At 41.6% G+C, this 12,460-nt stretch overlaps 1 protein-coding gene across 2 annotated transcripts in view; it reads left to right on the top strand.

Moving 5' to 3' along the window:
* The first annotated feature begins 765 nt into the window (after window positions 1–765).
* The window catches only part of clvs2 (clavesin 2), a 130,777-nt gene continuing 119,082 nt past the window's right edge, over window positions 766–12,460 (top strand). For both annotated transcript variants that reach the window (XM_038799720.1, XM_038799722.1), the window contains exon 1: window positions 766–1,795. In XM_038799720.1, the coding sequence (XP_038655648.1) occupies window positions 1,407–1,795 (389 nt within the window). In that variant the 5' untranslated portion in view covers window positions 766–1,406. The remainder of the gene's footprint in view (window positions 1,796–12,460) is intronic.

Below are 12,460 nucleotides of genomic sequence, written 5' to 3' on the forward strand. Positions count from 1 at the left end.
CCTACCTCGCCTTGTTTTGTGTTCAATTGAGATTGAGAACAGTATCTGCCCAGTGATATTTATTTAAATCGAGTGGATGTGGTCCAGCTGCTAACACTCGGCAGCGGCTCCACCCATTCCCCCCGTGGCTGCAGCCAGGGTACCAGCACTGATCGCAGCCTCTTCCTGCAAGCAGAAATCACACTTTCAGGAATCGACAATTTGGGAATGTTCCAACTGCAATTTGATGCCTGTGGCTTTATTCGAACGATGTGCCGAATCTTTCATTCCTAGTGACAGGCAAAACGTCCGCGATGTTAATCCTAAAAGCACGTCATGACATGAAGGTGCATTTTGGGTTCATTTATCGAGAGGGGCACCTGTTCTGTGGCAGATGTAGAGGTCGGAATGGAAGCAACAGAGCCTCGGAACAATAAAAATAGGGTCCTTAAAACCCATATAAAATGTCTGAACGCGGTTCCAAATACAACCCATACATTTCCCATGTTCCTTACGAGAAAGCAGGTAAAGGGGGGAGACCTGCTTTTGAGCACAAGCACTGACAAACTAATCGATATAAATAATAATAAAAGCTTCGCCGCCCACGAAAGGTCACCCTGTTATTAAACGGCAGATGCATTTTCCCAATATTGAATGAGGAGGGGAGGGGTGGGGGAGACTTTTCTTATTGCCCTGATTTTCTGGGAGGGGGAGGGGCGAGAGGAGCACTTTACGCTTTAAATAATAAATGAGATGAGCAATGGGCTGGTAGCGGCCAGAGCAGGTGGCGAGCATCCGATCCAGCTCCATCTCTCTGTCTCTCTCCAACCATTGCACGCCCAGATTGTCCCTGAAATTACATCGAGTCACTTTCACCACCACCTCCAGCACTGACGTAAAGCTGATAGGACGCAGCAGCAGGACGCCGAGTCACTGAAACAAAACAACACCCCTCCTCCCCTCCTCTCTCTCACACACACCGGGGAAAGGGATGGACAGCCCGAGTGCTTTCAAGTCGCCGTGAAGCTCGAAGAGCCGCCGCGTGAACAGCTTGTAATAGAACAGTTGCTGAGAATTGAGATGCCTCTTGCTGCAGGGTGCCGCATTGCCTGGACCATGGTAGGAACCGTCTTCTGCAATTCGCTGCTTGTATTGATCTGACATACAGACGGTGCTGAGACACACCACCACATGCGTGGGACTGCGCCTGAGGTTTTAAGCCTGGGGTTAATGCCGAATTAGTCCGCCTTTGTCATTTCGATTGAATTACCAGATTCGCACCTTTCCCCCCCCCCCCCCCCCCGAACCAAACGGCCAGCAGGTATGACCATCGGAAGCTGAAGGACAGGTTGGCTGCCACACGTTCGCGGGCGAGCCGGATCAGTAAAGATACACCCTGCCCACGCTCCAAAGGCAATAGGAGAACAATGACTCATTTGCAAGCGGGGCTGTCTCCAGAAACTCTGGAGAAAGCCAAACTGGAGCTGAATGAAAACCCCGACACCTTGCACCAGGACATCCAGGAAGTAAGAGATATGATTATCACCCGGCCGGACATCGGCTTCCTTCGAACTGACGATGCTTTCATCTTAAGGTTTCTGAGAGCCCGAAAGTTTAACCATTTCGAGGCCTTCCGCCTGCTGGCTCAGTACTTTGAGTATCGTCAGCAGAATCTGGACATGTTCAAGAACTTCAAAGCCACCGACCCCGGGATCAAACAGGCGCTGAAGGATGGCTTCCCTGGAGTGCTTTCTAACCTGGATCATTATGGCAGGAAAATCTTAGTCCTCTTCGCTTCCAACTGGGACCAAAGCAGGTACAAGGCTGAATAAAAGCTTCTGATCGGCCCAAAATGAACGTTGTTGTGTTTGGTCCATTTCGAGTATAGCTTGATTGGCAAACAAAAAAAGATAATTCCCCTCCTAATGTTAGGCTTTTGTATGAACATGCATCCTGGCTCCCCTTGGCCTGTATCCCATTGAATTACAAAGCACAAAACGAAGCATCAATTCGCTGTAACCATCCTTGAAACACTGCTAGATAAAAATAAAACAATCCGAAAAATCCTTAGTTTACAAAAGAAATCCAAAAAAGACGCCAAGTACAAACAAATACTGAATGTATTCCTGAACCAACCTATTTATGGCAGAGAGTACTTCAATGAGGGGGGTCAATACAACACAAAAGAGGGTGTTTTTAACCAAGGAGAATGTTCCTGATTGATTTTAAAATTAAAAGACATGAAATAATCAGATATATTTGTAACATGACATCATCAGGCCTGTGTCCATCCTCACCACATCATGAATACTGACCCCGTGACTGTACTAATTAAGTTAAGCATTATTAAATGAATATTGGTGATGTATTTTCCTTCAACCCAAAGCTCAGAGGATTTTGCTTCACATCGAGTAGGTGGGAATGGAGAATCCATGGAAAGACCACCAAGGATGATTTCTCCCAAAACAATGGGAAACCAAATATGTCTTGACGACATTTTAGGTAGTAACAGTTCAGTGTCTCATGGGGAATCATTGAAAAAATGCTCACTTAAAATTCACATTAATATATGAAGTACAAATAGGCTTTTTAATTTCACATTACAGTTCTTTACAGCAAGTATAGTGAGCATCAATCAGGTCAATGGTCAGTAATGTAATATTCTTGAGCAGGATAGGAGGTCTTTTGTGATATATTAAGAATGTAATATTAACCAGAGCAAATACATCAGTAGCCTTGAAGTAATGTGTCTCTTACCTCCACTATTCCATCATCTACCATGGCACTTGGTCAGTGGCATATTTCACAAACCACCTTTAATGGCAACAGCTCCATTACATCAATGTAACAGTACTGATCACTACATGGGTGGCACGGTTGTACGTGCTTGTTAGGGGCTGGTTTAGCTCAGTGGGCTAAACGGCCGGCTTGTAATGCAGAACAAGGCCAGTTGCGCGGGTTCAATTCCCGTACCAGCCTTCCCGAATTGGCACCGGAATGTGGTACTAGGGGCTTTTCACAGTAACTTCATTGAAGCCTACCTGTGACAATAAGCTATTATTATTAGGTGAATTGAACACTCAGAATTTTCCCTCCGTGTACCCGGACAGGTACTGTAGTGTGGTGACTAGGGGATTTTAACAGTAACTTCATTGCAGTGTAATGTAAGCCTAATAAAGACTATTATTATTATTACATTTTCAGAAGGGTGTTGCTTCTCAGATTGTAACTGAAAATTAAATTACCATTTAGATATTTATTCAACATTTAAATATATAAAAAGCCACCTTAATGTGAAGCATTTGCTTCATGATTTTTTTGCAACTGATGCAAAAATTATGTTGTTTAATCATTTTATATGTGAGGCTGTACAATTCTATGCTACCATGATACCAAAGTGGAGCCATGTATTGATGTTGTAGGTGCCTTTAACAGGATTTTCACAGTAAAGTAATCTCATTTGAAAGGTAAAGTTTACTCAGAATTTGTGATGTATTTAATCTGGATACACGGTAAATACAAGTCTATATAGGGACATTGAAATGCCACTAAACTTGAAATAATTGCTGCGGGTAACCAGACTGGTACCATGTTTCATACACCAGTCACTTGCTCCTGACACTTAAAAAAATTGCAATTTTATTTGAATTTGCCATTCCTATTCTCCTTCACTTTATCACTGGTCATTTGCTCATTCTATTTGCTACCTTCTGTGTTATGCAGTTAAAATAAATGTCTTATTACTTTTCTTTCTTCGTAACAAGAATTGTCTGTACTACTCCAGACAGGGAAAAACAATTGTTTTATACAAACTTCCCATCATCTTCAAGGTATTATATTTCTCTGGCTGCATATCCCAACAATGTATTTGCTTAGTTAATGCTGTGGCACTCTGCTGATGCTGCCAATGAAATATCCATCAGCATCATTAGATTATTCTCCTAAATTACATTTGTCTTATTTTTTAAGATTTTGTTTTGACTCTCATGGTCTCATTGTCTTGCATTTCTCTTCATCAAATCGCATTTTCTTTCTCAGCCCAAAGCTATCAATCTATATTTGGCTTATTTATTTATTTACTTACACCTTGTAGGTTAAAAAGCAGGGAACTTATGTTATGCTTGTATCAGAACCTGGTTAGATCACACTCAGAACTGTGCACAATTCTGATCTCCATATTGTAAAAACAAAAGATATCGAGGTACTGGTAAAGGTGCAAAAAGATTGACAAGGATGGTGCAAAGATGTATTTATCAGACCTGTTAGAGATCTCTAAACTTAAGAAGGGGTTTGCTAGGGTAATTTGAGAAGGTGTTTCTACTTGCAGGGGGAAAGTAAAACTATGCAGCATAAATGTAAGATAGTCACCAATAAATTCAACAGGAACTTCTTTACCCAAAAGATGGTCAGAATGTGGAACTCCACAAGGAATAGCTGAAGCAAATAACATAGATACATTTAAGGGGAAGCTAGATACATCCATGAAGGAGAAAGGAATAGCATATGTTGATATAGTTTGATGAAGTAGGAAGAGACTCACAGCAACACAGATCAGTTGAGCCAAATGGCCTGCTTCTGTGCTATACATTCAATGCAATATATGTAACAGTTCTGTATTATGACAAATAAAGGCAATTGTGTCCCTGTCCAAGGTGATCTTCAAACTCCATGTTTTATTCATCCATATCCTTGTGAATTGCGCTTTCACGTATCTGATTGTCAGTCCAGAAGTAAAACACTCGAACACGTCAGTAACGAATATTCGTTTATTTACGGCCGGGACAAATCTCTAAGCAGTCGGGTAACTACCTTCGAGAAGTGCCAAAGTCCAAAATATGGACGGTATCTTTATACATCTTACAGCTTAGGGGTGGTCCCTTTAAATTCCTAGATACACCTATGATTTGGCAAGGATCCAGAACATGTACATATATGGAATTATTCTTCGAGGTTGGGAGGTTATTTTTGACATAATCATTAGCACAAGTCACTATCAATATTAATACAAAGGTTTTTGTATCCCATGGCCATATGGCTCAACTCACTCCAAAGACAGTCCCCCTTACATTTCAATGTTTAATTGTTCCAACTGGTCAAACGAGCTTAATTATGTTTATCTCTGCAATAAAGTAACGGTTCCCATTCATTCCATTCTTTGCCTTTTTGACCTCTCTGCTTTTACAGATACGGGTCAGAACATTAATTAGTACCAATGCCACACTCCCTATATTCCATCCCATAACCTTCTGACATCTTTGCTTTTACAGATACGGTCAGACACACTCCCTTTATTTCATCCCTTGACCTGTTGACATCTCTTTCACAGAGCTTTTCAGAACTGTTATATTAACCCTATCAGCGAAGTTCCAAATGAAATCCACTTCTACATCCTTACCTCAACTCTAGATTTGACTAGTCTAACACACACCCTGATAACGTCAAACATTTTATTCCACACAAAACTGAACTGATCCATAACTCTGCAACAAGTTTCATATTTCTTATTGAGCTCTGCAGATCTATGTATTTTGTCCTGGACAACTTCCGTAATGTCTCCACACTTTTATGCATTGATTTTCACTCTTTGTCACCTTTCCTTGTCCTACAAATCAGTCCACATTCTCCACACTTCCAGCTCTGGGCTCTTGTATAACTTGCTCCTCTTTGTTTGTCTTCATTGACAAAGTGTTCAGCCATCTTGGCTTTATAACCTATTTTCCTAACCAACAGTTTTGCTATTACTGTCCCCTGCCCTAACCCATCAAAATTTCCAAACATATTTTACCATGTCTCATTCACTTTCTCAAACTGATCTGCTCTTACTACCTAGCATCACTTTACCTCCTCTGTGAAACAACCAGGAACATCTACTCCATTAAACAGGCTCTATGAATGAATAAAATCTGTTGATTTGTTCCATGTCTTCTGATGTGGTGGACCAATTTCCGGTTTAGCACTCAAAGAACAATACAGCACAGGAACAGGCCCTTCGGCCCTCCAAGCCTATAACGGTCATGATACCACCCTTGACCAATACCCTCAGCACATCCGAGTGCCGTATCCCTCTACACGCAATCTATCCATGTATTTGACAAGATACCTTTTGAACGGCGTTAATGTACCACTCAATCAAAGCCGTCATTGAAATATCAATACAAAACAATAAATCGTATTAAGTTTTGCTTTTAGTTCAATGCCTCACTCAAACTCAATGGGAATCTGGATTGAAGAGTCAAAAATAGAAGTCAGCGTGCAGTGAATTCAGCAATCTGATCTCAGCAGCGTTTCCCTTGTCCATCCAAGCTGTCATGGAATCAAACTCTGCACCTGAAGCTGTGCCTCACAAGTTGTACCCTTTCTTTTTTTCAAATTCAACTTTAGAGTACCCAATTCATTTTTTCCAATTAAGGGCCAATTTAGCATGGCCAATCCACCTAGCTTGCACATAGAACATAGAACATAGAACAGTACAGCACAGAACAGGCCCTTCGGCCCTCAATGTTGTGCTGAGCCATGATCACCCTACTCAAACCCACGTATCCACCCTATACCCGTAACCCAACAACTCCCCCCCTTAACCTTACTATTAGGACACTACGGGCAATTTAGCATGGCCAATCCACCTAACCCGCACATCTTTGGACAGTGGGAGGAAACCGGAGCACCCGGAGGAAACCCACGCACACAAGGGGAGGACGTGCAGACTCCGCACAGACAGTGACCCAGCCGGGAATCGAACCTGGGACCCTGGAGCTGTGAAGCATTTATGCTAACCACAATGCTACCGTGCTGCCCTACATCTTTTGGGTTGTGGGGGCGAAACCCACGCAAACACGGGGAGAATGTGAAAACGCCACACGGACAGTGACCCAGGGCCAGGATCAAACCTGGGACCTCGGCGCTGTGAGGCCGCAGTGCTAACCCACTGCACCACTGTGCTGCCCTTATTGTACCCTTTCTTAACCAGAGAGTTTCCTCTCCAATTCTTGAAGAAGTTGAATAGATTTGTCAGACAGAAAACCTTTAAAGTTATGCTGACTCCCTTTATTAGTCCATGTTTATGAGTTTTTTCAACATTATTGTCAGGTTTCCTCTATTGTTCTACCAAATATGTGGAAACTAGGGAATCCTAGCAATGTGGAGTACAGATGGAAGCCATTCACCCTGTCCTGTTTGTGCTGACTCTTTATTTGGTCCCACATCGCTCCCTTTTTGCCTCTAACCCTGTAAATTCCTCATCCTCAAAATCTGTCAACTCCCTTTGAAAATTAATTATGGAATCAGTTTCTGCTACCTTCTAAACTGGAGTAGTCCAGATATTAACAAGTCACTGAGTGAAATCATTTTGTCTCCTCTTCCCTCCAGTTATTTAGTCAGTAATTTTAATTCTATGCCATCTGGCTATTGACATAAGAACATAAGAACTAGGAGCAGGAGTAGGCCATCTGGCCCCTCGAGCCTGCTCCGCCATTCAATGAGGTTATGGCTGATCTTTTGTGGTCTCAGTTCCACTTTCCAGCCTGAACACCATAACCCTTAATCCCTTTATTCTTCAAAAAACTAACTATCTTTATCTTAAAATCATTTAATGAAGGAGCCTCTACTGCTTCACTGGGCAAGGAATTCCATAGATTCACAACCCTTTTGGTGAAGAAGTTCCTCCTAAACTCAGTCCTAAATCTGCTTCCCCTTAATTTGAAGCTATGTCCCCTAGTTCTGCTTTCACCCACCAGTGGAAACAACCTGCCTGCATCTATCCTATCTATTCCCTTCATAATTTTATATGTTTCTATAAGATCCCCCCTCATCCTTCTAAATTCCAACGAGTACAGTCCCAGTCTACTCAACCTCTCCTCATAATCCAACCCCTTCAGCTCTGGGATTAACCTAGTGAATCTCCTCTGCACACTCTCCAGTGCCAGTATGTCCTTTCTCAAGCAAGGAGACCAAAACGGAACACAATACTCCAGGTGTGGCCTCACTAACACCTTATACAATTGCAGCATAACCTCCCTAGTCTTAAACTCCATCGCTCTAGCAATGAAGGACAAAATTCGATTTGCCTTCTTGATCACTTGTTGCACCTGTAAACCAACTTTTAGTGACTCATGCACTAGCACACCCAGGTCTCTCTGAACAGCGGCATGTTTTAATATATTATCATTTAAATAATAATCCAGCTTGCTGATATTCCGACCAAAATGGATAACCTCACATTTGTCAACATTGTATTCCATCTGCCAGACCCTAGCCCATTCACTTAACCTATTCAAATCCCTCTGCAGACTTCCAGTATCCTCTGCACTTTTCGCTTTACCACTCATCTTAGTGTCATCTGCAAACTTGGACACATTGCCCTTGGTCCCCAACTCCAAATCATCCATGTAAATTGTGAACAATTGTGGGCCCAATATTGATCCCTGAGGGACAACACTAGCTACTGATTGCCAACCAGAGAAACACCCATTAATCCCCACTCTTTGCTTTCTATTAATTAACCAATCCTCTATCCATGCTACTACTTTACCCTTAATCCCATGCATCTTTATCTCATGCAGCAACCTTTTGTGTGGCACCTTGTCAAAGGCTTTCTGGAAATCCAGATATACCACATCCATTGGCTCCCCATTATCTACTGCACTGGTAATGACCTCACAAAATTCCACTAAATTAGTTAGACACGACTTGCCCTTTATGAACCTATGCTGCGTCTGCCCAATGGGACAATTTCTATCCAGATGCCTCGCTATTTCTTCCTTGATGATAGATTCCAGCATCTTCCCTACTACCGAAGTTAAGCTCACTGGCCTATAATTACCCGTTCTCTGCCTACCTCCTTTTTTAAACAGTGGTGTCACGTTTGCCAATTTCCAATCCGCCGGGTCCACCCCAGAGTCTAGTGAATTTTGGTAAATTATCACTAGTGCATCTGCAATTTCCCTAGCCATCTCTTTTATCACTCTGGGATGCATTCCATCAGGGCCAGGAGACTTGTCTACCTTTAGCCCCATTAGCTTGCCCATCACTACCTCCTTCGTGATAACAATCCTCTCAAGGTCCTCACCTGTCATAGCCTCATTTCTGTCAGTCACTGGCATGTTATTTGTGTCTTCCACTGTGAAGACCGACCCAAAAAACCTGTTCAGTTCCTCAGCCATTTCCTCATCTCCCATTATTAAAACTCCCTTCTCATCCTCTAAAGGACCAATATTTACCTTAGCAACTCTTTTTTTGTTTTATATACTTGTAGAAACTTTTACTATCTGTTTTTATATTGTGAACAAGTTTACTCTCAAGTTTACTCTATCTTACTCTTCTTTATAGCTTTTTTTAGTAGCTTTCTGTTGCCCCCTAAAGATTTCCCAGTCCTCTAGTCTCCCACTAATCTATGCCACTTAGTATGCTTTTTCCTTCAACTTGATACTCTCCCTTATTTCCTGAGATATCCACGGTTGATTTTCCCTCTTTCTACCGTCCTTCCTTTTTGTTGGTATAAACTTTTGCTGAGCACTGTGAAAAATCGCTTGGAAGGTTCTCCACTGTTCCTCAACTGTTCCACCATAAATCTTTGCTCCCAGCACGGTAACATTGTGGATAGCACAAACGCTTCACAGCTCCAGGGTCCCAGGTTCGATTCTGACTTGGGTCACTGTCTGTGCGGAGTCTGCAGATCCTCCCCGAGTGTGCGTGGGTTTCCTCTGGGTGCTCCGGTTCCCTCCCACAGTCACAAAGATGTGCAGGTTAGATGGATTGGCCATGCTAAATTGAAACTTAGTGTCCAAAATTGCCCTTAGTGTTGGGTGGGGTTACTGGGTTATGGGGATAGGGTGGAGGTGTTGACCTTGGGAGGGTGCTCTTTCCAAGAGCTGGTGCAGACTCAATGGGCCGAATGGCCTCCTTCTGCACTGTAAATTCTATGATTCTATACTGTTCTAGGAAACTATCGCAGATACATCCTATAAACTCCTCCTCAAGACTGCCTTGACCGACCTGGTTAAACCAATTGAAATGTAGATTAAAACCCCCCATCTTTGTTTATTGCCTGCCCCACCATAATGTTACTATTGACCTGCTCATTATAAGGAGTAGCTTTTCTCTATTTACTTTATCAAAACCATGAATATTTCACCTCTCAATTTTATCTGTTCCAAGAATAATTGTAACTTTTCCAAACTCTCTTCATACCTGAACTACTTAATCTCTGGTAACATCATGGTAATTCTCTTCTGTACCCTATCTCACAACTTTATATCTTTCTTGAAGTTTGGTGCCCTGAATTGTCCATAATACTCTAATTGTGACCTAACCAGTGATTTATAAAGCTCTAACATTATCTCTTTGCTTTTATGTTCTGTGCCTCTATTTATAAACCCAAATAACTCATATGCTTTTATAACCACCTTACCATTGTACCCCTGTACCTTTGATGATTCATGTAAATGGACACCAAGGTCTCTCTGCTCACCTACACTTTTCAAATTCATGTATACTACTGTCTTTCCATATCAAAGTACACCACTCCACACTTCTCCACAATGGACTCCATTTATCATACTTCTGCCCATTTAACCATTCTGTCTATTTCATCCTGAAGTCCACACTTGTCATCTTCACTGTCTGCTGCATTGCCAATTTTTGTATCATCTTCAACACCCAAATTTAGGCTATAGATAAAAACTGAAATTAGTAATGGACCCAAAACTGACCTCCACAAACACCACTGCAAACCACCTCCCAGACAGAAATCCATCCTCCTCTGCTTCCTGTCACTGAGTTAATTTTCATCCATATACCAGTATACCAGTTTCCCCTTAAATTTCATGGGCTTCCATCTTCTTAAACAATCTCTTATCTGGCACTTTGTTCAATGTCTTTTGGAAGTCTCTGCAAGTGACATCTATTGCACTTCCTTGAGCAAGCTTCACTGCTACTTTGTCTAAGAACTTAATCAAGTTAGTCAGACACAATTTGCCTTTAACAATGCCATGCTAGCTGTCTTTGATTAACCCATGCCGTTCCAAATGAAAATTTATTTTGATACTGTTTGTTCCAAGGTCTTTCATTGAATATTACACTTGATGGATGGAGACAATGAATACATTGGATTGGATTTGTTTATTGTCACATGTACCAAGGTACAGTGAAAAGTATTTTTCTGCAAGCAGCTCAACAGATCATTCAGTACATGGAAAGGAAAGGACTAGCTATTCTGAAAGGCTGAGATGAGATACAATGGAAGGAAACACATGGCATGGTAAACAGTAACACAGCCTAGTTAAGCCAAATTTCTTTGTGAAATATGCTATGTCATTCAATGTAATTAATGCTTTGCATACAATGAATGACATAGAAGTGCAGTGACTGTTGGTAAGCAGAGATAAGCCACAGCCATTCTTTACAGGTCGGTCCCATAAATAAAGATCTACTGCACATTAGTATTTGTGTATTCATGTGAGCATTGCTGGAAAAGCGTTCGCTCATTATTCTTGAGAAGTTGAACAGCTGCCTTCTTGAACCAGTGTACTCCAGGTAGTGAAGATACTTCACAGCATTGTTATACATGCAAGTAAACAAGGAATTGGAGTTGGCCATTTGGCCCCTTGAACCTGTTCCGATATTTAATAAGATCATGACTGATCTCAGAGTAACACAAATCTGAATCCTATTTACCCATGATAACCTACCACCCCCTTGCTTATCAAGACTCAATCCACATCTGGCTTCAAAATATTCAAAGATTCTGCTTCCATCACCTTTGCAAGAAGAGAGTTCCAAAGACTCACAACTCTCCGAGAGAAAGTATTCTACCTCACCTCCGTTTTAGATGGGCAACCCCTTATTTTTAAACCGTCACCCCTAGTTCTAGATTCTCCCACAAGAGGAAACATCCCCTCCATGTCCACCCTATCAACACCCCTCATGATCTTCTACATTTCAATTAAGTCACCTCCTACTCTTCTAGTAAGTGGATTCAAGCCTAGCCTGTCTAATCTTTTCCCATAAGACAACCCACCCATTTCAGGTGTTAGTCTTGTTAACCTTCTCTAAAATCTTTCTAACACATTTACATCCTTCCTTAAATAAGGAGACTAATATTGTACACAGTACTTCAAATGTGGTCTCATTAGTGCTCTGTATAACTGAAGCATTACCTCCCTATTTTTGTATTCAATTCCCTTTGCAATAAATGAGAACATTCTGCTCGCTTTCCTAATTACTTGCTGTACCTGCATACTAGCCGTTTGCAATTCATGCAAAGATATCCAGATCACTTTCAATCTCTCACCATTTAGATAATAACCTTCTTTTATTCTTCCTGCCAAAATGTACAAATTCACATTTTTCTTACATTATAATCTTTTTGCCAGATCTTTGTCCACTGCTTAACCTATCTGTATATTATTGTAGCCTCCTTATCTCCTACTCACAACTTACTTTCCTATCATTGTATCATCAGCAGATTTAGCAACCATTCTATCCC

This window comes from Scyliorhinus canicula, chromosome 6, assembly GCF_902713615.1.
Source record: "Scyliorhinus canicula chromosome 6, sScyCan1.1, whole genome shotgun sequence".
Classification (NCBI taxonomy): domain Eukaryota; kingdom Metazoa; phylum Chordata; class Chondrichthyes; order Carcharhiniformes; family Scyliorhinidae; genus Scyliorhinus; species Scyliorhinus canicula.